The 26,792-nt window shown below is 38.3% G+C and overlaps 2 protein-coding genes across 4 annotated transcripts; both read left to right on the top strand.

Annotated features, from left to right (window-relative positions):
* Nucleotides 1-1,098: 1,098 nt before the first annotated feature.
* On the top strand, nucleotides 1,099-18,151 carry lsm14ab (LSM14A mRNA processing body assembly factor b). 3 transcript variants are annotated; one of them, XM_007251853.4, is made up of 11 exons: nucleotides 1,099-1,462; nucleotides 5,211-5,374; nucleotides 6,587-6,725; nucleotides 7,923-8,027; nucleotides 8,541-8,720; nucleotides 9,561-9,644; nucleotides 10,392-10,619; nucleotides 11,607-11,760; nucleotides 11,936-11,959; nucleotides 13,051-13,291; nucleotides 13,991-18,151. In XM_007251853.4, exons 1-11 carry the CDS (start codon nucleotides 1,342-1,344, stop codon nucleotides 14,012-14,014), a joined length of 1,464 nt encoding a protein of 487 aa, XP_007251915.2. In that variant the 5' UTR covers nucleotides 1,099-1,341; the 3' UTR covers nucleotides 14,015-18,151. The 3 variants fall into 3 exon arrangements, with proteins under 3 accessions (XP_007251915.2, XP_007251916.2, XP_007251917.2); XM_007251854.4 differs by having other exon boundaries at nucleotides 13,994-18,151; XM_007251855.4 differs by lacking the exon at nucleotides 7,923-8,027 and having other exon boundaries at nucleotides 1,100-1,462.
* A 4,589-nt stretch (nucleotides 18,152-22,740) lies between these two features.
* On the top strand, nucleotides 22,741-26,738 carry ss18l2 (ss18, like 2). The gene is made up of 4 exons (XM_007251858.3): nucleotides 22,741-23,053; nucleotides 25,153-25,229; nucleotides 26,385-26,466; nucleotides 26,564-26,738. The coding sequence occupies exons 1-4, from the start codon at nucleotides 22,985-22,987 to the stop codon at nucleotides 26,642-26,644; spliced, it is 309 nt and encodes a 102-aa protein (XP_007251920.3). The 5' UTR covers nucleotides 22,741-22,984; the 3' UTR covers nucleotides 26,645-26,738.
* Nucleotides 26,739-26,792: the final 54 nt, after the last annotated feature.

Raw genomic sequence — 26,792 nt, forward strand, 5'->3', positions numbered from 1 at the left:
GATGTTGGTCCTTGAGTGTATTTATTTAGTTTTGCTTCTATTTTACAGTAGTTGTTTTTGTAATGATGTAAAAATTGTGTTATAATAATGATAACAGCAAAATGAAGAATGTAATTTAATCAAAAATATAATGTAATCTTGCATGGCAATCATGGTTATCTTGTTTTTCTTAAATGTTTTAATTGTTCTCACCAAGCTTCTTGCTGATGGTCTTGCTGCACATTGCAGTCTTGTGCATATTATATTATATTATTCATTAATTTATTCATTGTTGCCAAACCTGCTTAATCAGTCAGGCAGAAGGCAGGATACACCTCCAATTCACCTGAATGGCACTTTTTTGGACTGTAGGAGAAAACCAGAGCACCTGGAGGAAATCCATGTGGACACGAGTTCTGTAGAACTGTGAAAATATTACATCACTTCTGGAAAGTAACAGAGAATGGGGGTCATATTGAATTGTTTACAACACTCAGGGCACAGTGTCCTTTTTGGCCACACCATGCAGAGTTCACTTCCTTTTCTCAAATCTCTTTATTGCCAGACAATATTACATCTGGCTACATCAGCAACAGTCTTCCTCAGGATAGAACAGATTTGCTGTTTTCCACTGCTGAGTGTAGAAACAGTAGCATTTAAAGGCTAAATAAGAAAGAAAGAAAGAAAGAAAGAAAGAATGAATTAATGAGTAATTGAATGAATGAATGAATGAAAAAATGGACACTCCAATGGGTGAACTGATGTATCGGAAACGAGTCGCTGAGCTTTCCTCCGAGTGCGCTGTGATGCTACTCGGCAATGCTGTATCAGCATCAGCATTGTATCAGCAAGAGTAGCTATCACAAGTATCGGAGGAGGCATCTGCTAGTCTTCACTCTTCTGGCATCACTAGTAATAGGGGAAGTCCTAATAAGTGGATTGGGTAATTGGCCGTGTAAATTGGGAGAAAATGTGATAAAAAAAAAAGTATTAAAAAAAAGAAAGAAAGAAAGAGAGAAAGAGAGAAAGAAAGAAAGAGTGTGTAGGTGTAAATGCAAATCTCGTGTTGTATCGCGAGACTCGGGGAGAGCAGCGCGGCGGGGCTGTCCCGTGGTGCCCCGCGCTGTGATGATGATGATGATGAAGGCGGCCATGTCGTGGTAGCAGCGCTACAGATACAGAGAGAGAGCGCTGAGCTGCAGGAGCTTCAGCACCCGGAGACAGAAAGCCAGAAAGCGGTCAGCGCGCAGAGCGGGGCTAAGCGGAGCAGAGAGCGGGAGTGTGGGGGAGAAACTCGCAGCACAGAGCGGCGCTAGAAACCCCGAGTCCGCGGGCTGTGGTAGAGCGAGGCGCAGCGGCAGGATGAGCGGCGGAACCCCGTATATCGGCAGCAAGATCAGCCTGATCTCCAAGGCCGAGATCCGCTATGAGGGAGTTCTGTACACCATCGACACCGAGAACTCCACAGTGGCGCTGGCTAAAGGTGCTCTACACCCGCCGCTCAGCGCGGCTCTATCCGCTACAAACCTCCCTTACCCGCTCCGCGGGCCCGGGCTCCTTCTCTCCGGGGTTATTGTTTTATTAGACCAGGCGAACAGACGAGCTAACGTTAGCTGTTAGCTTAGCTTAGCGTTAGCTAACCCTTTAATTAGCGGAGCTGGCGTGTTCTTTTCTTTAACTCCGAACACGGGCTCTCTCTACTCTTCTCGAGATAAGATTAATTCTCTAGTTTTTTTTAAGTGTTCATCTAATACAGCTTCCCTTTTAATGTTTTATTAGCTAATCTGTATATCTTTATCAAATCCCCCCTTTAGATATTTATATTCTACTCTAGCTAAACCCTTAACTTAACGCTAGTTAGGCAAGCTAACGCTAAGCTAAGCTAGCTGTGTTTCTCCTGTTTTTAAACGTCAGTTTTTAAGTCAGCCAGTCTAGCTAGCTCTGGACTGTGTAGCCCAGGTGCTAGCTAACTAACCGTAGACTTTTATATGATAAATATGTATTTTTGTTTTAGCTAAATAAATGTAGGTTAAATTAATACTTCAGCTAGATGCTGAACAGGTTTTAAAGGGCTAGTTTTAGCCCGCTGACGTTTTAACTTCTCTTCACCTTTTAAATTTAGAATAGAGAAAATTGCACGCAATAAAGAAAGTCAGAAAAAAATATTGCTAACTACTAATGTTTATTCCTTAATACGAAATCTATGCTAACTAAATAGATTAACATGTTTTGTATTCCAGCAATATTAATAATTATTGTTTATCTACTTTATTTTCAGCCAAGTAACTTAAAGCAAAAACAAAAAAAAAACTTATTTGGTCAGATAGCAATACCATATGTTTACTTTATTTTAAACCTTGACATTTAAATAACTTTAATTTGCTAATCTTTTTTATTTATTGTCAATTTTGCAAAACACAATAGTACACCCACCGGTCTGTATATTGCAGAAACAATAAGAGCAATAAACAAATACTTAACAAAAAAGCACAGCCAGGGGATAGAAAGAAGACAAAATACATTGGTATGATGGCAAACTACATTGATATATTCAGAAATATAAAACTGAATATTACTCAAAAATATTCAAAACATTATGCATGAATTACAGGTTTTTACAGCTTTCTGATTTCAGAAGGAAGACAAGGGCATCAAATAACATTCCACAACAGATGCTATGGGTCTAACCATTTACGCCTTACACTTGTGTATATAATTGGATTGCATTAAGAGCATATTTAACTCCTTCCCATAATTTGTTACACAGTATTAAACAGTTTTGCAAGAAAAAATGTGAACAGAAAATAATAACATTTTCAAAATACATTTCATATTCAACATAAATGCAATCCTCCCCAAAAACAACATATTTTGCCAAAGCCTGTGTTAATAAGTATAGAACTACAAAAAAAAAACTAAATAAATAGCTAATTTGGGATAAATATTAATATGTGATTCATAAGTTCATGGAACAAAGGTCAACTGTAAAGTTTCAGTTAAATGTCTGACCATTTGAGGCTAAATTAGAAAATTGGTTGTTAAATTTTGTTCATTTTTTTTCGTTTAGAATAGTAAAGAAGAAATAGATTTTTTTTATCCATTTATTTTTTTCAGCCCTTTTATTAAAATTTCAAGAAAGTGACGCTTTACTGAAGCTTCTGATTATTTATTAATTTATTTTTTAAAATAGTTCTGTCTATTTTGGAAAGTATTTAAGAGGTAAAAATTCAGCTTTTGGGGCAAAAATATTACTATTCTAAAAGCTTGCATCAAATGGGCAAAGTTAAAACTGTTAACTCTTACACTGACCGACAAAGTACAGCGTTTTGTCTCAAATGCATCACCCCATCTCATTTAAATTCCTTCTGCTATAATGACTAGTGCATTAATGTAAAGTCTGCATGGTAAATATTAATACATTTTACATATTTAAATTTAGTTTTAAAATATTGTTAGCCTGCTAATCTTGTAGTTTGCCAACTAAGTTAAATACTCTTGGCTTCCCACAGATGCCTGCTGTAGCTGCTGGTGTCGGGTTAGCAGGGTGTCTTTGTTTACCTCAGTGCAGTCCTCAGCAGCGCTTAGCGGCTCAGACCAGAGAGCACAGCTCGCACCGCTGACTGTTAATTTGCTGAAACTAATGAAGTAATCTGACTTGTTGGCTCAGACTTGAACTTTAATCACTTAGCTTCAACTCAGAGGTGTCATATGGAGCACCTGGACGTCAGCAGCTCAACCAAGACCCACCCCCTCTTTCTCTGCTGTCACCCCTAGTGGCAGTTTCACAGACAGGGATTAAGACTAGGTTTAGGCTGCACGACACTTTGAATGGAGATTTTCCATTGAAAGGAAAACGCAGTCTAGCATAAATTCTGTTTAGAAACTACCCCTTAGAGTATAACTTTTATAATCTACCACTGACAAGACAGTCAGTTATTTACTGTAGCCTAATTCTACTTACATAAAATCTACAGTCATGTAGAAAAGACAGTTCATCTAATAAAAAGACTGAAATGACTGATTTCTAATAGTTTTCTACAGCCTCTTTGGATATCATAATCACAATCAAAGCCACACCAAATGATGTTTGGACATGACTTGCTCCTTGTATCACATAACATTTTCTTATGTATAGAACGTGTTTAGTTTAATTACCTCAATTTCCCAATGTTGTTTAAGTATAGGTCCAGCGTCAATATGTTTAAATATATGTATGATAGTAAAATACATTATTACTAATGTGTGCTTCAAATTAGGTTAATTAGTGAAATGGTTAAACTTTTTATTTGCAGTGAATCAGTCAAAACACAACTATTATAGTTGTTGTGGTAAAGTATCATAAAATTTAACTTTTTTTTTCTACTCAATGTGCCACTTTTAATGACTAAGTTCCTAAAGTGTTTTGTCATCTCGCAGGTTCTGTATTAAATACTGCTCACTTATTTCAGGACCACAGTCTATTTTCACTCATGCACAAAATAAGAAATTAGTGTGATTTACATGATGACTGCAATTTGTTAATAATTAACTGTACTTTTGTGATGAGAATTGCATGATCAGTTTTCAGGCATATTGGTACCTTATGGAAAGTAGGATTAAAAAAAAAACTAACTGATTTGGAGGTTCTTTACTTGGTTGAGGAAAGCTGTTCAAAATCTGCCCTAAATTGAGGTCATCAGCAGGAGGAGAAGGGCAAAGTCAGTAAGACACCATAAATGTGTAAGGCTAATTAATGCAGTTACAAACATGAAGTTTTAGTTCATATATACTTAAGCAAAAGCAACACTAGAGCTTGAAAACTCATAGAAGATAGAATAAATTATATGATTGTGCACATGTTAAAAATATACAAATAATAAAATAAATACAGGCTACTAATAGAAGTGAATCAGTCCTGCCTTTGTAATCCTTTTGCAAATATGTAATTCTCCTGCTTTAAGAGTTCTGAAACTTTGAAACGAAACAAAAATGGTTGGCTGGCTTTGAGAGTCAGGGGTAGCAAATGCTTGCATTCAACCTTCCAGCACCGACATCATTGTGTGATAGAACTGACTGGTGTGTGGGGATTAAAAAATGATTAAATTAAGAAAGTAGGGCAAAATATCAAGTATGTTTTTATAGCGTAACTAGGAAACTCAGGGCTTAAATACCACACTGTTTCACATATGACAAGTGTCATATCAGTTTGATGACATTACAGTATGAGTATAATTAGTGTTTTCTCTTTTCAGTCAAGTCTTTTGGCACGGAGGACCGTCCTACAGACAGGCCAGTTGCCCCCCGAGATGACGTCTTTGAGTACATCATCTTTAGAGGCAGTGACATTAAAGACTTGACTGTTTGTGAGCCGCCAAAGCCCAACTGCTCATTGCCCCAAGACCCGGCAATTGTACAGGTAATGGTGAACAGTGTACCCATGACCTATTCTCACAGAGTGGTGTGATTGTCCAGCCATACTTAAGCACTTGATTTGCGGTTCAGAATCACACCTTGTTTTGTCATTTTCTCATATTACCATTCGACAGTGTCAAAAATTGAAGGACACTGTTTTAATTATAGTAGCTTTCAAGATGGAGTCTTAGAGATGGGCCCCACTCACCCATTACTTGATAGAGTTTTTAATTTCCATTTAATAAAAAAAAAAATCAAGGGTGTTCTGCAATTTTTGACGCGTACTGTATATTTATTTTTAATATCAAGAGCCCAGACCATTTTCTAATTATTAATACCAAATTCAAAATTAAACCAGACAAATTCTGTGAGCAGCTTATTCATGTTTTATTTCTTATTGTGGACACATAACTGAACATTTTCCAAGGTTAAAATCCTGATGATTCTACATTAATTTTATAACTTTTTTTTTTTTTTTTTTTTAGAAATCAGGTCAGAACTAGTTATATGGAACATAAAATATTTCATTTTAATAATTTGAATGGTTAACATGGTAGGAAAAAGATGTAGAAGCAAAAATACACTTAAAAATTAGCTAGTTTTATCTCCAGCATTCCTGCGTTCTAAAAATAAAGTCAGATGAACAACCACAGACCACACGCTCCTGTTATATTAGAATGTATAGTAGGTTATGTCACTTAGGAACTTCATGAGTTAAATTAAAGGACAATGTGCTGTAAGGTATTTTACGCAGCTTTTAAATATCTGTGACAAATACAGCAACATGAGCTTTTTTGGGTTAAAGCAGACGCTTAAAATAGCTTACTGTCAGTGGATTCTATTTGTTACTTTGTCAAGTTAAATGACTACTTATTATTCCTAAATCTAAACTTGGTTTATTGTGATCAGTTATATTAGTGATCATGTAGCTTTTTTCATTTGAATTGGTTGAGTAGACTTAACTGAATCAGACTAAATATAACATTTATATACCTATAAAACACAGTGACGAGCAGTGCATGTAAAGTGTTTCCATCAGGCTTTTTTTTACTTATTTATTTGTAAATATCAGTATGAGAATTGAGAATATGTGCATAATCCTCATTCAAATGGCAAATTAATCATTGCGGTTTTTTTTCCAAGCTTTGTTTTTAAATCAGTTGGTGATGCTGATCCTACTGACAAAATATATATATTTTTTTCTCTCCTCCTACAGTCATCTCTTGGCTCATCTGCGCCACCTTCCTTCCAGCCAGTGAGCTCTTATGCCCCCTTCAATCGGGCTCCTGTACATGCATACAACCAGTTCGCTGCTCCTCTGGTGTCCCAGCCCATCGGCAGTGCTGTTGGAGCAGGTAAGTTTGGAACAAGTTTGTGCCTCAGTTGATGTATTTTTCTTTTATAAGCTTAATATGGAGTAATATCAGAATATTATGACCACCATCTTGTTTCTGCCTTCATTGTTCACTGGCCATATAGAAGCGCTTTATGGTTCTATTACAAACTAGTTCAGCGTTTTCTCTGTATAATGTTAGTGTTCTTTAATGCTGTTCTTTAATAGACGTGACCCCACAGGACCACCACAGAGCAGGTTTTATTTGGGTGGGTGGTCAAAAAAAAGGTCATAAAAATGATTGATATTAGTCCATTGTGTTTATTTGTGTGTTTGTTCACATTTACATTTTCCCAAACTATGATTATTAAGAAATATGTTGTCTTTAAAACTGTATACTTACTTGTTGTTCTAGTCTATTGCCATTATATCAGTGGCGTTTAGTTCTCTTAAAATGACTATCGTTTATTGCAAAAAAAATCTATGACTATATGGTCCAAAGATGTTTTAGCATGACAGGCCTAGAGGTAGATCATTCTTAGCACTGCAGTGTCTGACATACTGTTGTGTCTCAGACACAGCAGTGCTGCTGGAGTTTATAATCATCTGTTTCTGCTTGGTTTGTGTTGGTCATCGTCTAGTGCTAATTAGGGGTCACAGTTAGCGAAATATTTCTGGTTTGTAGATTCTTTCCATTCTGAACAGTTTAGCAGTGGCACAGGTGTTTAAAAGCTCCAGCAGCACTGCTGTGTCTGATCCCCTCTTGCCACCAGCACAACACACACTAACACCCCCCCCAACCCCCCCCCCCCCCCCCGTCAGTGTCCGTGTCACTGCAATGCTGAGAATGACCCACCAATCCAATAGTACCTGCTCTGTAATGGTCTTGTGGGATCCTAAACATACTGTCCATACTGATCCTGCAGAACAGGATAATAAGTATTGAAAAGTATTCAGAGATACGGATGAACTACAGTCTTTAACTTTGATCAGTGGAGCTGATCTAAGCACAGTTATCCAGTTAAAAGTGCGCACACTTTAAATCTAGTAGTTTTGAGGTTTTATGGCTTTGTTTCCTGAAATGCAGATCTGCAATGCTAGATCTATTTTTTTTTTTTTTGCTCTGAAAAAGTTGTTGACTTGTGGTGTGTGTGTGTGATGTAAATGTGGGAGGGGGAAACCCACCACACTCACAGATGTGCTCTTCCTCTTCATGCAGGAAGTTCAGGGTCCGTGTTTGGTAACGACAAGAGCGTAACTGCCCCTCTGTCTGAGAGCACTGTCCCCTCGGACTCTGTGTCTCTGAACACGTGTGTAAATGAAGGTAACCTAGTGAGTGCATGCAGATGGTTGCTGTGTAATGTCTGTGCTGCACAGCCTTAAATGCTTTAATGGATTACATCAGTGACTTTATATATAAGCATGGAGAGACACTGTATATCTAGTACTACTAATGGTTTGTTGTAGTGTAATGGTTCGGGGAAAAGGGGCTGGCATAAAGAGTGGATTTATCTGGCTTCATCTCTTATATCTGTTTTAACTATGGTTTCTAAATCGAAAACATGTTGGATATATTTGGATATTTTTTTTACTATTGAACAGAAAGGAATTAACCCCCTTTAAGATATTCATGCTTAAACCCCAGTTTCTCTTTGATGTGACAAGACAGCTGTGCACTTATAGTTAAAGAAAAAGTCAGATGTTAGTGATGTTAAGTGATAACTGCACTTACTATTTGTTGCTGTAGGAGTGTTGTTTTGCATAAACCAACTTCTTCCTCAGTGTTGCTCTTCATCATGCTGCTCCTTAGACTAAGCATCACGTTTCTGTTACACAGCTCGCACCAGCCCCTCTCTGGAGCCTCAGCGGAAGAGCCCAACTTCTGAGCACCCAGTGCAGCCTGCACCTCTAGCAGCCCCTGCTGCAAGTGGCCCTGTGGGTCAGAGGAGTCCTGGAGGAGGCAGACCCCCTCTCAGCTCCCAGAAGCAGCCTGCTGAGAGCCAGGAGCAGTCCAGAGGTAAAATTTATGCACTTCTCATGTAAAGGCTTAAAAATGAGATGCAAATAGTTACAAAAAAAAAAAAAATATATATATATATATATATATATATATATATATTAATGACCATATTTTGATCAAAAGTTTACTTGGTAAGATCGAAAAAAATGGGATGTTCTTTATTGTTCATTCAGAAGTATAAGTAAATGAGCTGGCTTTAGGACTTATTATAAAACCCACAATGGCTAACGGTTAACTGGTGATTTCTAACTGTATTTTGTGGGGCTAAATTAATCACAGTTTTTAATAACAGATGAATTTGTTAGTGCTGGTTAGAGTAGGCAGTTTTCATGGTTTGACAGCATATGTGGAATATGATTATGGTTTACTTGCTCCTGGTTATTACTCACAACACCGGAATGCAGCTGTCGGCCCAGTGCTTGCTGGTGTCTGTGGACAGTTTTCCAAGCAAAATTAATTTCTGTTTTTTGATAGGGGAATATTATAGTCTCGGTTAAGAGTAAGTTCTGCTGTTTGATACAATGTCATCAGGATTTTACGTATATGTTTTTCTGGTCTTCCGTTATTAATGTAAGAACCTCTGCATGTAGTTATGCTTTATGTGGCCATTCCTGTAAATCTGCTTGAATTGGCTTTAGCTAATTTAATTGAATCTGTTTTGTGGGTCTTCTACAACTAGTTTAGTTGTATTCCAACATTTTGATTTGGTGCGTTTCCTGTTTAAACTCACTTCTTTAATTTATGTTTAAATTAAATAATCTTAAGCAGGACACTGATGTCTAGTGTGAGATACTGCTCCAAATTTGGGTTAAAAATGACTTGTGTGACTATTCACAGTGCCTGATGCTGAGAAGAGCTCTCGCCAAGAATCAGACTCTAACAAAGCTGAGAACCGTGATGCAAACAAACGCCTGCCAGGCGGTAAGTCTGACACGTTTACTCTTGGTCACATCATGTGACTAGTATCGGGATTCCTTTGTATCCTGATTTTGACTTGCATGCATTTAGTCACTGTCCAATTAAAAACAAATATCTCCCAAACAGCAACTTTACAGGAGAGAGACAAAACCATCTAAACTTTTAATGAAAGTCATTCAATATATTTAAATATTTCTGTTGTTCCATTCAAGAAAGGTTGGCACAGTGTAAAGAACAGTTTCTGTTCAAATTATGTAGTAAACTAAACATCGACAAAAAGGGCCATACTTTTAAATGGACAACAACAATTTACGCTTTGCAGTCTGATGTGTCCTTGATTACTCAGATTAAAATCTAATTGCTGTGTGGATTGTACTAAAAATGGTCACAGCTTTGCAGTTTTACATCCATTTGTGGATTTCATCAAACAATATTTTTTTTGGTATTTGATTCTTAAAACACATGGAGGCACCTGGTTTAAACAGGTTTCTGGGTCAGTTTAAACTGTAGATTGTCTGGAAACCTTTGCTACATACAATCAGTCCAGACTACAGTCTAAAGCTTGTCTTTTGTATTAGTAATAACTGCTAATAATGCATGTTTTTACCTCCTCTTTTTCTTTTTGAGTTAAAAGAATTTCCTTTCTGAATACTGAGTGAATGATGGCATGGCTTAATCGGAATGATTGTCACGTAGTCTTTTAATACCAGTTGAATCGTACCATGATGCTAATAGACTGTCTCTCCTCAGCTGGTCCTCCTGGATTGCGAAGAGGTAGAGGAGGAGGTGGCGGAGGAGGAGGAGTTGGAGGAGTCAACACTGGCACTGGTGGTGGAAATCAGCGTGGGCGGGGTCGGTTTAATGTGCGCAGAGATGGCCCAATGAAGTTTGAAAAGGATTTTGACTTTGAGAGTGCTAATGCCCAGTTCAACAAGGAGGAGATCGACCGCGAGTTCCAGAGCAAGCTCAAAATTAAAGGTTTGAGAAATTCTGCCAGTCATTCCCCCTAAAAAAATGTTTTGAGTACAGCAGACGCACAAATGCAATTTGAAAAAAGTTTGCGCATTGCATGGTTTAAAGTAAAATACAGTCAGAAAAAAAACTAACCATTTTTGGGTCATCAGTAAATGCTATCCTACACAGACACACTAGTGTTGTAAATTGTATGGTCAGCAAAAGCGACTAGACCTAAACCTTGTTTCTAATTTAATAAAGCATATTGTAAAACACATTTCAAACCAAGTCTGATTCAAATTATGGGTTATTTTATTATTTCAAGCAGCTGGACTGATTTTCACTCAAGAAACAAGTTTTCCAGAACTTGTACGATGGAAAGAACGTCCCCATTAGCCACTTAGCGATCCAGTAACAGACCACATCCATAAAAAAAAGTCAAATTTCTCTACAAACAATGACTTCCATAGTTTAAGCACAGAGAGAGAGAAATCATTCCATTGTTATTTACAATCTGCTTTAGCTCTCACCGTTTGGAGAAGGCTTGGCCGAGGTTCACCCTTGTTTGGCTCCTCTCTCTTGAGAGGTCTTCCCTTTTACTTGCTGCTCTGACAGTCTTTCTCGCTGCTCCCCCATGATAAACCATCATGATGTCTACAGCTGTCACCATTGTGATTTTTAGAGCCGCTAGCAAAAAGCCTGCCTCTTGCTCTCTGCTGGGGGTGTGTTCCTAGTATTTGCTGTAAACCAAGACTGACTCTTGCCTCAGCTGATGGGTGCAGGCAGAGGGCTTTTAAACTTGCAATATGTTTTTTTTTTTTTTACCTTTATTCTCCCTGTAATGACCTGTTTAATCACATAAAACAATATGAAACGCATTAATTAACTGTAAAATGTTGCAGAGATTGCCTTTTTAAAAGTTGAGATGAACATTTGTGATTATCCTCACTGTGGTGCATCCATTCGACTCTGAATTACTTTAACATTACTCTGTGTGTGTGATGTGACTAGATGAGAAGGCGGTGAACGGAGAGGAAAAGGGTGACTCGGGTGTGGAGACTCAGAATAGCGAGGGCAAGGTAGAGGAGGAGGACCCACTGGGACCCAACTGCTATTACGACAAGTCCAAGTCTTTCTTCGACAACATCTCCTGTGACGACACAAGGTAGAGTTTGGTGCTTGTATTAGTAACAGCCAGGAGCTTTTGCAAATGAATCAATCCTCACTTTTAAATCAAAAGTATCTGTTTGGGAGATACTTGTTTTTAATTGGACAGTGACTAAATGCATGCAAAAATTGGAAAAGAAACTAAATGTTTTTTTTTCTTTTACTGTTTTCAGAAAAGAGAGAGGAGGTGTTGGCAGGTATGTTCCATCTCACTTAACTTATCTTCTATGCTGTTCTGCCATAAAATATCACACACTAGTGTCCCCATCCCTGGCTCTGGACTACTCTTTCCCTTCAGCATCTGACTTGCTCCCTCAACGCATCAACACGGTTAAAACACAACTTATTTTTATTAGGGGTGGTTTAGGAAATGATTTAACCCACCCTTGAAGCCATTGCAACCAGCTGCAATTTGTTGTTTGAGATTTTTTTAGTTATTTATTTTATTAATTTTAATTTATTTATTTATTTATTTTGCAGAATTGGCCTGGAAATCTGGAAATGCTTAAAAGTTAAATGACTATTTAATCAGGGTGTATCTTCAGATATTAAGAAATCATGCTTTAGTAAATGTTTTATTTTTTTAATCATTTAAACTGTGCAGCACGTCATTTAGCCTACAAATATGCTCACCGCCATTACCCAGTCCAATTCCCACACTCAGGTTTGCCAGGTATAAACAGAGGAGCTGTCTATTTTTCGACTCCACAGGTAATCACTGATCTTGAGTAAGTTTATAAACTTATTACCACCACTATTGGATAGAAATGGACAATTTGGACATTAAAACAATGCGTGTGTATATATACACTTATCAGCTAAAGAGTAAGACTTGTCGTGGCTTTCGCTGTGCGTCAATCTGGCAACCTGTGTAAGCTTTGCATCTCGGGAAGGGAGTGCGTGTAACAGAGAACTCCAGTGTTTGTCTTAAATAGCTACAGTCCAATTTCCACTCACTTGCATTCTTCACTGATTGTTCCTTTAAGACACGTGTTCCCAAATTCTGATGTTGGGTCGCCCTTGGCCAGCACATTGGAGGTTTTCCATGCTGGCACATACTGATCTCGATAATCACCAAACAAGCTCTCCTTCATTTCTTCAGTGAATTTGTTAAAGCAGGAAAACTCAAATGAGTAGAATGAGGGCACTCCAGGACCAGGGATGGGAGCCTCTTTTGTATAAAGTTTTGTTAGAGTAAATGCTGTATTACTACACACGATTTGTCTTCCCAAGCCTTTTAAATCCGAGTGTCCTCTTGTGTGTTTTAACGGGTTGTTTTGTCTCTTAGGGAGCGCCGTCAGACCTGGGCCGAAGAGAGGAGGATGAATTCTGAAACCTTTGGAATCCCGATGCGCTATAACCGTGGTCGCGGAGGCTACAGGGGCAGAGGGGGCGGCATGGGCTTCCGTGGAGGTCGTGGACGTGGGGGTGGCAGAGGCTCTTTCGGACCACCTCGTGGTGGCTCTGGCTTCAGGGGAGGATTCAGAGGGGGCCGGGGTGGCAGAGAGTTTTCTGACTTTGAGTACAGGGTAAGCTGTTCCTATCTACCCCCCTCCCCTTCCACCCCCCTTTCACTCCTGAAACTGAGGTTTAGTCCAATGTTAAACTGAGCTAAAGCCATTGCCATGTGGGTCAGCCAGGCATAACTCTTCCTGTATCAGATTTCTCCACTTTCCAAGAGTCTTTTAAAGGTATAGGAAACAGTACTTATTGCTTTCTGGCTTAATTTGTAATAGTTACAGAGTTCTGTTTGTCTTTGTCTAGTTATTATGGTAAAAGTTTGAAATGTGTGTAAATGCTGCAGTAGAGAGTGCAGAAACAGTCTGTTCCAGCACTGACATTTTTTAGTCAGTTTACATAGCTCAGTGTATTACCCTTTCTACAGATCAGTTGTAAGCTGAATGAATTGTAAAAAATTAGGATTTTTTTTTTTTTTTTTAACAACTATTTTATACTAAAATTACTTTTTTCCAGTATTTGTTTCCCTTAAAGGCCCTGGCAGTTTACTGCAAAATTTTGTACACTGGATTTTGTACAATTTCTGTTTACTGACTAAACCTGAAGAGCTAAAATAGCAAAATAAGGGTGAAAGAATGAAACAGAATGTGGGTGTTCTAAACTTTGCAGTAGTGTATATCAGGCTGTATATTCATATTGTGTATTTTATAGTTTGTTAATCACTAATACGCTTTTCCTTCCTTCTGTCTGTGCTCTGTATTTTCTGCCAGAAGGAGAACAAGGTGGCAGCGTAGTAAATGTAAAGGACGACTACACCAGCTCTCGACAGACTGGAGCTCCACTTCCCTCCCCTGTCCTGCCTCGTAGAGACTCTGTCTGTGTGTTTGTCTGTCCCAAACCTGACGCAGGTGGACTCGCATGTCCTTTCTGCCATTTCTTGCTCTTTTTGTTTTTTATGGAAAAAAACAACAATTTGGAAGGCAATCTTTTGATCTTTCTTTGATACGCCCGCACAGGGGATGAGTACTTTGTCTACAAACTCAGTAACTTCAGTGGAATTATTATTATTATTCTTCTTCTTCAGTATTTTTGCATCAACATTTTAGTTCCTTTCTTACAAAAAAAAGAAAAATTAAACAAATTGTATTTGATAATGTTCCTGTTAGGTGTACCAATGTATGCAGACGCCCGCTGATACTGTGAGCCCCATCAGTGAAATAGCTTTATTTTTTATTTTTCCTCTGTATCTTATAGAAACACCAAAACCCTGTATATACAGTATCCTGTAGGGTTACTGCGCAGTGAAGGCTCGTCATCCCTTAACCAGTCGGCCACTAACTCTAGAAGTGCATTAGTCTGCTGTGTGTAGTTACAGGAGACTGTTGGTACTGGAGGAGGTGTAGGAGGGGACTCTGGGGCATTCTGTGTGGAAGGTAGATTGGCGTTTATACACAGTATGTCAGTGCTTTACTTTGTAGAGAAATCCAGTTTTGGCTTTGTTTTGGTTTTTGTAGTGATTTTTTTTTTCTTCTTCTTCTTTCCTTTTCGTAAGTCACGTTTAATTTTTACTAGTCTGGTCTTTAGCCTTTCTTTCTTTCTTTTTTTTCTTTTTTTTTATGCGCGAGGTCAACAACTATCTACCTTTAGCTCATCTCACAAGGCTAAATTGTTCTCAAAAATATTAAATACTGATTGAATGTATTGATGATAATTGCCAATGCGAATTTTTCATAGTGTGTGGGGGGGGGAGAGGGTCCAGGGAGTTAGGTGTACTTATTTTTCTTTTCTTTTTTCTGTTTTTGAATTGAAACACTTGTACTTGTTCTTTAAGGTATAACGCCCAGCTATCTCTATTTTTCAGTGCCATTGTAGACATGAAGCTTTTGCAGTACCCTGCTGGAACAGACTGCTGTTAAGATGTTCTTTTTTCCCCTCCTTTCTTTCTTTGTTCCCTATTTTATAATGAAACTAAAGATGGGGTGTGCTTGTTTGCTTATTATTTTGATAACTGAGTGCCAGTGAATATTGCCTTTCGATGTCAATGATGTAGATGTCGTTTTGTTATAGTTCAAGCGAGGGCTCTTTGATACCGTAACATTTGCAGATTTGTAACCCTTCGCGCACGCGTGCATTGAGCCTGTAGAATTGTGACATGAATTAAAAGACGAGAAGCTCTTACTTTTCTGCTCCCCTCCTCCCCCTCCAATCACCTTTTTAATGCCAGCGTCTTCAGGGATAGTCCAGCACACCCTTTAAGAGTAAGTAAGATTTGGATCGTTTCAAAAATGTATTCATTTGCACTTTAAAGATGAACAATGCCGCAATATCAAGTAACATCTAGCCAGTTTGACAGTAGCACAGTAGTTCCGTTAGTGTAAATAACTTCATCCCCTCGTCATTTTTCTTCGCCTTTGAAACACGCTCGTATGTTCGCAAAGTTCTCAAGCCCATAGAAGCCGTATATACAGTACATGGCACAAGCTATAAAGTGAGTTACTTGTGAAGCCAAGTGATTTTGTATAATGAGATTTATATCATAAGTGTTGGTCCAGTAGGAGCATTCTTTAATTCTGATGGACAGGGTTTACTCTTGTCTATAGTGATCACACAGATTAGCACAGACCTTATTAAAAGACCGATTCAGATGAATAAAAGTGAAAAGTGAGCAGTCACCTCGGTATTTTCCCATTAGGCCTTAGCTGTGTGGGGAAAAAGCATTTAGAATTCATTTTATGAACATTGTTGACTATACTAGATAGATCACAGCCTGATTAGGTTGGAAATGATTGAATTACAAATGAACAATGCAGTTTGCTAAATATCTTAAAGCAGGTTTGTTGCAGATTCTTTAGGTTGGCGGTGTTCTGCAGTTAAGTCTCTAGATTAGCAGGCCTCACTATGCTTTAAAGATTGTTCTATTTGCTTGTAGTGGATGCAAACCTACATAACATCTAGCAAGCTGTTCTCACTGCCAGTCTCAAATAGGATTAACCCTGTAGGGTCGATGAATAAATAAATGAATGTGCTGCTACGTCAAATTAAATTCAATTTTTCAATGAATACCTTTACAGTGAAAGTATAAACTGATGTAAATTAGAAACCCCTTCCTTCTCTCTGCATTGCTTAACTGGTGGACTTCTCTGTAATTAGTGGATTAGTGCTGTATGACACTGGCCAATGAACACTCAGGAAATTACTTAACTGTACCACAAATTGAATCACAGGCTTGCGTTTATTTATTTAGTTTTTTTTTTTTTAGCTATGCCAATTACCCAACCCACTCAGCCGCACTCCCCTTATCTCAAGCGATGCTCAAACACCAACTCCTCCGATACATGTGAAATCAGCCACTTCCGCCTCTCAAAGCACACTTGAAGGAAAATGCAGCAACTCAGCTCTGGGAGAGAGTGCCATCTACCCACCCAGAGAAAGCAGGGCCAAATGTGCTCTCTCTGACTCTGGCTGCTGGTGGTGAGCAGTATGACAGAGATTCAACCAGCAATCCTTTTATCATAGTGGCAGCTATATATTTATCCTTCTGATTGAATAAGTCCTTAGTTTTTTCTTAATTGTTCATTGGTCAGTTTCACACAAAACGTGGACGGACAGACAGACGAGATGCAGAATTTTAAAAGAAGCATAGAGAAACATTGAATGTGACCTGCTGGCGTGTTCATTGACCCCACATGGTTAATTTAGAGCTGAATTAAATCCGCAACTGGATTCATTTTGCTAGTATGTTTAAACAGCAAACTCCTCGACTATGTTGTTCGCACATCATTTTGAACGTTAGCTCGGTTTCCTCTCGTATGGATGCTCACATTTGCTGTAGAATCAGTCCGGGCTGCTGCAGTTTATATGCTTTTGGTTGTTGTCGGTCGCCCTCTGGGAGTGAAGGTGGGCTGCGGGTCTTGCAAACAGAGCAGTCTGGTTGTAGCTCAGTCCTCTAAGCTGTGCTGTGAGTGCTAGACGATGCTTTATAGCATTTACACAATCTTCTTTTTATTTTTATTTTTTCTCAGCTTCTCTGATTTGTCAGTAGAAGTGTTCCGCACTTCCTGACCATGTTTGGGAGTTATGAATGACTATTGTTGTTGCTATTGATTTCCATTTTTAGTTTTTGCCCCAGATGTAATAAAGGGATCGGAGCACTGGCTGTAAATGAGTGATGGTTTAGTGCTGAAAAAGGCAGAGGATGAGATTTGTTTCCGAATGTTTCACTTCGTTCTTTATCTCGATGGGATGCAGTGAGGTTCCGTGTTCCTGTTGTGGCTACTTTCATAGCGATTACCTGTGTTGGCTACAGGGTACTTCTTGTTGGCACTAAGCAGTGAACATTACCTAGATGTTTGCGTATTGGTAGGCAGCTAGCCAAACGTCCTGCAGTTCAAAATGAGCCGTTTTGTTCGGATGCTTTAGCGAATCGTATAGAGCACAGCGTGATTTGATCTCCTGGGGTGGGGGATGCCTTAACAAGCCATTGAAAATCATTGTTGGGGGTGTTGGGTTGTAACTGAAATGGCTTCCTACTGCCCATAGTGCACACTATGTAGGGCACAAGCTGAAGTGGCTTAAACCCTTTAAAGTGCACAAGGTCAATTTTTTTATTCTGTTTATTTCTGGTAGCACGAACTGCCCAGGGAGAGAATGTGGGACTGCCCTGGACTGATGCAATAATCTCATTACTATTGAAGACCCCTCGCCACCACCACAACCCACCCCCCTGTGCTCATATGAGATTTCTGAGACTGTACATACAAAGTTTTCATTTTGTAAAGGTAATAAAATGATTTTTCTCTCTTCAGACTTCTGGAAGAACTTTGATTGGCTGTTTCTCCTATAAAGCAATTGTACAGCATGGTGTACTTTCAGTGGCCAGATTGAGGTTTTTATTCTGACATAAAAAAAAATAAATAAATAGTTGTTCAAGATCTGTCCTTGTATCTGGTTTTATTAATACTCTAAATATCAGAGTATTTAGCACACTGGGAACAATGACAAAATTCCATGTATCACTCTCAGACTTTACTTGACTTAGGTACATTTTTTATTAATTTTCTTGTTGTGATGAGAAGGTTAAATATTCTTCTGCACATTTTAGACAGTTTCAGCTTGTAAGAAAAGATACCTAGCTGTTTTTTTTCTATTTAATATTACAAGATCTCAGGATTGAGTTTTAATTTTAGGTCTAGTAAGTGCCGTATTTGCCATTATTTTGCAGGTGTGAAAATCTTCTAGGATCGTCTGTCCACCCAGCTGGCACACAACCGACCTTCAACGTTAAAATGTGGTTGAAATATGGCTAAAGTCATGTATGTTGTTACAACGTTGAATGCACATTTAATATTAAATGGTTGTGCTAATGTTGAAATTTTAACGTCGAATCAATGTAATGTCCTCAACCTTCTGCCTTTTACATCACCATAATTTACAAAAACGGTTGGATGGAGGAATGAAAGTTTTATTTGTATTTGCAGTAACTGCTTTTTAATTTAACCCCATGTTCATGTTCTAATAGTTTTACTGTTTTAGGGTTTTTTGAGATGAGATGTTGAATCAGATTTGGTGGTGGTGGGTAACTTTCATTATGCTCAGATTTAATACAGTGATGTAAGTTTATTGTTAACACTTTGTTAACCATAGGATTTTCTAATTTTAGTGAGCTATGGTTTATTAAAGATTAAACATATGACGTTGAAACAACTATCAATGTTGATTCACTTTTCAAAATCAACTGTTGATTCAACATTTATTCACCGTTGAAATGCCAGCTGGGCATGTGTCTGACACAATGTGTCTGAAAATGCTGTGTAATCAAAGCATTAACCTGTTACCAAAATATATTCAAAGCTTTTTTATCAGGCTTGGATAGAATTTATAGAAGATTTGTTTAGACTATCACCCAAGTTCAGTTCAGGGTTTTGGCTTATCTTGATGTACAGGTGCTGGTCAACGAATTAGAATAATTTGAAATAGTGCAATCATGAAATTCTTTGAATGCATTTTTTGTGCAGAAAGCAAATCAGGTGTTCACCGCACCTGTCCTACTCGTTAGACTAATCACAGAACTCGTTACCTGGAAAAAGATTTGCTCAGCTGAGCTTTCCAAAAGGCCCATTTAGGCCATTTAACTGTGACACTGTTGTTTTATTGAATTAGAATAATGGAGAAACCGTTTCATTGAATTAGAATAAATGCTCGAATTTTTGTTTTCTGTGAAGAGTGTTCACTGTGCAGTATAAAGTCAGGGTTGAGTAGAATTTCTAAGTTGTAAAATCAATCATGGGTAAGCAGCGCGACCTCTCAACCGGAATAGTGGCTCAAATTCAAGCCCTTCGCCAACAAGGCTTGACCCAAACTAAAATTGCTGAGCAGCTCGGCATCAGCCAGTCTTCCGTCTGCAAAGCTCTCAAGAAAAACTGCAGCAAGCGCACCAACTGTTCCGGCGTCCGAAAAACTTCTGCTCGCGACAACAAGCAGCTGAGAAAGATCGCAGTCAGCAACCGGTTCAAGTCCACTTCCGAGCTCACCGACTTGTGGAACAAGCAGACCGGCGCTGACATCTCCAGATCAACCACTTACCATCGTCTGCGCGAACTCGGCTTCAAATCTCGCGTTCCAGCAGTAAAACCGATGCTGAACAAGAAACAAATGGAGGAACGGCTGAAGTGGGCCAAAGAACACGGCGAGTGGACTGCTGAAGACTGGCAGAAAGTGGTCTTCAGTGACGAATCACGCTTCTGCATCTCCTTCGGTGACCAAGGTCCTCGTGTCTGGCGTCGTGGTGGCGAAACCTACAACCACGAGTGCGTGAAAAGATCCGTCAAGTTTCCCCAGAGCGTTATGGTCTGGGGATGCATGTCCGCTCGAGGTGTAGGGAAACTCTGCTTCCTCAAGAAGACTGTCAATGCTGCCGTATATCAAGATGTTCTAGAAACGTTCCTGATTCCGACTGTTGAGGAACAGTTCGGCGAAGAAGACTTCATATTTCAACAGGATCTTGCACCGGCTCATGCGGCAAAGTCGACCAAAGATTGGTTCACTAAAAAACAGCTTGAAGTTTTGGCATGGCCGGCCAACTCGCCTGACCTAAAAGTCATTGAAAACCTTTGGGCCATCGTCAAGCGGAAAATTCGAGGCAGAAAGCCTACTACGCTGGACCAACTGAAGCAGAACATCGCCACTGCCTGGGAAGCTGTGAGTGCGGAAACTTGCGACAAGCTGGTCAAATCGATGCCGCGGAGACTTCAGGCAGTCATACAAGCCAAGGGGGCAGCCACAAAATACTGAGAAAGTGATGATTGTAATTATAATAAAAATTATTCTAATTCAATGAAACGGTTTCTCCATTATTCTAATTCAATAAAACAACAGTGTCACAGTTAAATGGCCTAAATGGGCCTTTTGGAAAGCTCAGCTGAGCAATTTTTTTCCAGGTAACGAGTTCTGTGATTAGTCTAACGAGTAGGACAGGTGCGGTGAACACCTGATTTGCTTTCTGCACAAAAAATGCATTCAAAGAATTTCATGATTGCACTATTTAAAATTATTCTAATTCGTTGACCAGCACCTGTATACAAAATCATTTTTGATGGTCTGAAAAGCCAAAAAAAGTTTAAGCCACATTTGGTGGATGTAATGTATTTGATAAATTTACAATTTGAATTGTAAAAAGCGGTCCAAACTTTGACTGGTACTTTTAACTGATTTGATATAATGAAAGTATTTATTATAACTGGTATATATTACTAATAGTTAATATTTATTTCCCCAAATCTAAATTGAACACTGTATAGAGGGTAGTGTGTAAATGGGCTGTGTGAATAATATGGGTAGTATGTATTTAGTTCACTTTTGCCTCTGCAGAGTAAAACCAACCAACCAACCAATAAAAACACTTTCATCCAGACTCTGCAGGTTTCAGCAAAGACACTCCCTCTGAAAGCAGGTCTGGATCTATAAAACACTGAATCTAAAAGGTGATTGGGGCAGTAGAGGGGTTTTCTTATCTAGGCTGAATCTAGAGGAAGTGTGTTACCCTGCCGCTCCTGCAGGGGGCAGAGTGAGTGATCTGCTGCAGAAGGTAAACAAAACATTTACCACAGATATTCTACAGAGGAGATTTCCCACTCGAGAGAGTGCTATGGGTTTATGGGTGCACCGGAGGGCGCGCCCCAGCGAGTCCAGATTAAACTGGTTCATATGGAGCACCTCAGCAAAAGTTGTGTTTAATAATTTTTTTACTTAACTATTTACTCATTTTCTCAATACAGAACCATACTTTTTTTTTAGCACTGAACATAATTTTTTAAAGCTTTTAAACTTTAATCATAAGCCTTTTAAACTATTTTAAATTATTGGTTATCTTGAGAATCATCTCATCAAACAGCCAGCAAAGGGTAGGACTTGCAGTTTCTGCTATTAAGAGACTGAAGAATCCATAGGTGGCGGGGCAAGTAAAAGAAAATCAATATAAAAATTAGTAATTTAAATTAAACTATATGAATTACACCAATGTAGCCGGCTACGCCACTTTGAGTATTCAAAACATGAAAATCAATTAAATAATTTTATTAAGAAATCACCAAAAGGGGATTTCCTTCAGTAGCTAATCCAACAAATACAAATTGTGTTTTACCTCTAGGCTAGAGGCTCACCAGGTGGGGGACAAAATTAGCTAATTAAAAATATATATTAAAAAAGAAATCCCAGCAAGTAAAGCAAAAATAATAGTATCCAAATCAACCCTGGATCCCTCAGCATCTACTTTCCCCAACAGGATAAAACAGGAAATTAAACAGGACACACCTACTTTAGTTTACAATGAAATAATATATTATATGGACAACTTAACTTAATTTAACTATATAAATAATTTTGTTTAGCTTTTTAAAGGCACACATTCCCTGCTTTTTTAATTGCACTCTTTTTAATTGCACTCGTTTTAATTTGTTTTGATGTACTCATACTAGATTCTGGAAAGTTGACGTATGAAGAATTTTATTATTATTTTGTGTTTGTGCGTGTGTACTTGTACTCCCTGTTCTTTTTTATATATTATTTTATTTCTAATTTCTATTTCTAGATCATAGTGGCAGTGCCTTGGTCTGCTGAACCAGGTTTAAGACCAGGTGCTCCCTGTTTTTTTAAATGTTCTTATTTTTTAATAAAAAGGGGGAAAATGGGTAACAGTAATGCTAGCTCCTTTACTGTTTAAAAATGTTTGCTGTAGAAAAGATGAGACACATTGGTACGTTTTTAGTAAAATGAATGAATCTAATTTCTAAAATTAAAGAAATGGTTTGGGTAAGAAGTGAATTACTAAGGTTTATTTGTTGTTTTAGCCGTTTAGCTTCATTAACCCCATTCATTGAGGTCTCACTGGCGGGCGCCCTCTAGCGGTTTGCTGCAGTAAGTTTCTGACGGGGTGTGGGCAGTCTCTCCATAAACCGGCTCTTCTGTTTACCCACAGTACAGTGCTGTAGAGATGGGTAACCCAAGTCCTGAGAGTAGAAATCCATTCCAGGGTTTTTGTACCAACCGCCTAGACAGCTCAGCCGAGTAAAAAACCCTGGGGTGGATTTTTACTTTCTGGACCTGGGTTACCCACCTCTTCGGTGTTGTATCAGCAGGATAGTTATATCAGTGAGTAAACTCCTGAGGAAAAGACGGTCTGAGGAGAGGATCTAGGGTTATTTACTGATCTGAGATCAGAATAACGGGTCTAGAACAGGTTAATCTCTCCTGTAGGATCAGAGAGGAGCATGTCTGTGGTGTTTGTTCCGAAGAGACAGCGCGGGAAAGCTCAGATCAACCAGGAGACGATCCAGAGAGTGAGTACCTGAATACTGGGCTTTAGAACCAGATAAATCCAGATGAAACCGGATGAAACAGGATAAAACTGGATACAACCGGATAAATCCAGCAGAACGGAGGGAGTGTTTTGTTTTCTTATTCGCCGCAGCGTCTTATTCAGCCTTTTCAGTCCACCTTAAAAAGTTGAAATACCGTCGCTGCGCCAGTAGAGAGCGGGATTGAGCCGAGTTAAACCCTATCCGGACAGGATTAGTTTCTCAGGGGGTTCTGGGGTATTTTTCTCTTTTTCAAGAGGATCCTCCGTGATTTTACTGCCGTCCGGATTGACCATGTAACTTTACGTGTTTTTCTTAGATGTCCTCTGAGAAAATTACAGGGTGAATTAAGTACTGTTTTTTGCTAAACTCTGTAGTCCCGTCCGGACACACATCTATGAGTTTCGTCTCCTCTCGTTTAATAAACTAGCTATTTGTCCGCTGTGACGCACCATAATTACACTATGGGCTCGCGTTTCCATGGAGAGCCAGTAAACACAACAGCCAGTGGAACTGGAGGAGCTACTGAATAAGATGCCATGTGACGGAGAAAGCCAAAAAAACTAACTGGTCCTGCTGTTTTTTTTTCAGATGCAGGAGTTTTGTCACTGAGTAGAAATGTGAAATATTTCCACAGACACCCCCCTGAGAAACTAATTCCTTTAGATTTAGATTTATTGAATTTAAAGACAATATATTAAGAATAAATAGTAGCCTGTTCTGCATATTTCCAATTACTCTAGCTCCAGATTATCAAATAGTCTGTTGAAGTTAACACCAAATTCTGAAAATAAAACTATTAGACTGTGAATAAACTAAAGAACAACGAAAATTACTATACAATTTCTTTATTACGACCCTCTGAATTGGCAGCAAGAGCTCTTAAGATTTTTTTCTTTTTTAATTAAGAGCAGCAGTAGTTTTTCTTAGTGGACAAAATATTAGAATGAATGGCATCATTGTGGTTCTACTACCATTCCTGCAAAGCCACATATATTTAAATACAAGGGATCTGGTGTGTTCCAGGACCTTTTTCTGGCCATATCTGTTTTTCGGATTCTGATCCGAAAGCTATTGTAAATGGAGATATGAGAACAGCTAATTCAGTTTTCATCTGCTCATTCAGGCACTGTTAAACCAAAGAAATGTAGAATTAGAACTGAAGAGAGTTGGCAAGATAAAGAGAGCCTGACAGGGTCCACACTAATATCATCAGACTCACCCACTCTGACAGGAGACTGCTCCACATATATGTGTTAAAGACCTTTTTAGCATGATCGGTGTAATTACCCTAAATTCTTACTAAAATGGTGGGAAATAAGATTGCATTTTAACAGACTGATAATCTGGAGTTAGGGCGTCTGGAAATACAAAGAACAGGCTATTTATTTTCAATTTATATTCTTTAAATTTCATAACTCGTTTGACTTTTCGGGGGAGAAATTTGTGTAAATTAACATCCAGGGCTTGTTTGACCCTAAAAAGAAAATGTTTTATTTTCTTTTTAAGAATTACAGTTTTGGTTACTTAGACCTGCGGGATCTTCAGCCGCCTCACTTTCCTTCCTAAAATACCCAAAATTAACAGGAAAATAAGTATACATTAAGCTTAAATTTTATTAATAACAAATTTTTAACATGATATTGGTGGCTGATAATGTTGATAATGTATGTAATAATGCGTATTCTTATTTGTGTATCTTTGCCTCCGCCACCTATTGGATAGTTTCCGCACTGTGTCTTTAATGTGTATAATAGTGCATTTGTCCTGTGTGGGCATCCGGAAAACATGGCAATACTCTTGTTCATTTTCTATGCACCCTAAATAGTGTACAACATTAAAATCTTTTTTTTAAGCACAGTTTTTTTAAACACAGATTTACAGCATTGTTAGCGTAACCAAAATGTTTTATGTGGGAATTTTTGTGAAAATAAAGTTTAAGTGTTTATCTAAAGCGGGAGCTGATGTGTTCTGAATTTCCTAAAGGCAATTGGCAGAGAGGGAAAGGAAAGTGCACAATAATGTAACCAGTTCAACTCTTCTAACACTGTGTTTCTCTTGTGTATTTTCTTATATTTCAGCTCCTGGATGAGAACGACCAGCTTGTGAGATGTATAGCTGAGTATATGCAGAAAGGCAGAGCCACAGAATGTGTTCAGTAAGTACAGTAAAGTCAAACCATCACTGATTGGTGGAAACTTCACACTAGACCCCAAGCAGTTTGAACTGTGTGTTTCTCCACTCTTCCTCCAGACTCTGCTCCCTTCATTTACAAAGAAATGTAAAATGTACTGATGATTTGGAGAGTCATGTGATCTGCTGGTGTTGATCCACTGTGTTTTATCATGAAGTCTAAAGTCAGTGCAGTTTTGTTTTCCCACAAAATCTTCATGCTTCCCTCTGCTGACAACTTTTATAGAGATGAGGATTTCATTTTCCAGCAGGACTTGGCACACTGCCCACACTGCCCAAAGTACCAATTGGTCTTATATAATATTGTAATTTTCTGAGACACAGACTTTTGGGTTTTCATTGGCTGTTAGCCATAAACAACAATAGAATAAATAAACACTTAAAATAGATCACTCTGTGTACATCTATCTATATAATAAATGGTAATATTAGAGTATAATTAAGTCGTAATGTCATTTAGAGTGAGTTTGGTGTGAAAAGCTTGTCATAACAGAAAATCAGAATTGTTTACAGTAGTGGTGAATGGAATCAGATACCTGCAGGATTTAATACACTCTCATACACAATACACGATCCAGAGAGTGAGTAGCAGAATACAGGGCTTTAGAACCAGATAAATCCAGATAGAACTAGATACAGTTCTACACAGTTTTCTTTACACACAGATTTACAGCATTGTTAGCGTTACCAAAATAATGTTTTATAAGGGATTTTTTGTGAAAATAAAGTTTAAGTGTTCATCTAAAGTGGGAGCTGATGTGTTCTGAATTTCCTAAAGGCAATTGGCAGAGAGGGAAAGGAAACTGCACAATAGACTAAACTGGCCCATAATAGGGGTTAACATGTACATGTAACTAGTTAATCAATAAAAGTGTATTAATGTGTTGTTCTATATCAAAGAGACATTTTACTATTTAAATTCATTCATGGTTAACAGCAACACTGTCTATTCAAGACAAGTTTAATTTCATTGTTATTTGACTAACCACCTAATTACATAGGTAACATAAAAAAATAGTTAGAACTGCCCTTTACATCCGCTGTACTTACTGCAGCTTTTACTAAATACATTACTGCCTTTCTGATGAATTAAGTCTCTTTTTATTACCTCTGCCTTCAGATACCAGCAGATCCTTCACAGAAACCTGGTTTATTTAGGGACTATAGCGGATGCCAGTCCAGATTTGCCCGATTCTGCAGTGGTGAGTCAGTGTGACTACTCAACTTTATATTTTAAAAGGTCTGTAATATTGTAATAATGTGATGGGATGTTTTTTTTTTTTTGTTATTTATGTCCAGAATTCTTGTGAAGATGTGGCAACAGCGAATCCAAACACAGAGGCTCCAGAAACTCCAGTTACTCCAGTTCAACCCAGCTGAGACCCAGCAGCTTAAAACGTTGTACTGTGTACAACATTGTGTATTTATTACTGTTCCTTTGATAATAAAATTAATAAAAACTTTTCATCCCTTATTTTACCCTCTGACTTGATAAATGCCAGGCAGTGAGGAAACAGACAAATGCATG

Source organism: Astyanax mexicanus, chromosome 9, assembly GCF_023375975.1.
Source record: "Astyanax mexicanus isolate ESR-SI-001 chromosome 9, AstMex3_surface, whole genome shotgun sequence".
Taxonomy (NCBI): domain Eukaryota; kingdom Metazoa; phylum Chordata; class Actinopteri; order Characiformes; family Acestrorhamphidae; genus Astyanax; species Astyanax mexicanus.

Excerpts from the sequence above, each read along its gene's own strand:
- lsm14ab (XM_007251853.4), top strand. The coding sequence starts at position 1,342 with ATGAGCGGCGGAACCCCGTATATCGGCAGCAAGATCAGCCTGATCTCC. Across the intron at positions 1,463-5,210 it reads CACAGTGGCGCTGGCTAAAG|TCAAGTCTTTTGGCACGGAG; the intron begins GTGCTCTACACC and ends TTCTCTTTTCAG. Across the intron at positions 5,375-6,586 it reads AAGACCCGGCAATTGTACAG|TCATCTCTTGGCTCATCTGC; the intron begins GTAATGGTGAAC and ends CTCCTCCTACAG.
- ss18l2 (XM_007251858.3), top strand. The coding sequence starts at position 22,985 with ATGTCTGTGGTGTTTGTTCCGAAGAGACAGCGCGGGAAAGCTCAGATC. Across the intron at positions 25,230-26,384 it reads AGAGCCACAGAATGTGTTCA|ATACCAGCAGATCCTTCACA; the intron begins GTAAGTACAGTA and ends CTCTGCCTTCAG. Across the intron at positions 26,467-26,563 it reads ATTTGCCCGATTCTGCAGTG|AATTCTTGTGAAGATGTGGC; the intron begins GTGAGTCAGTGT and ends ATTTATGTCCAG.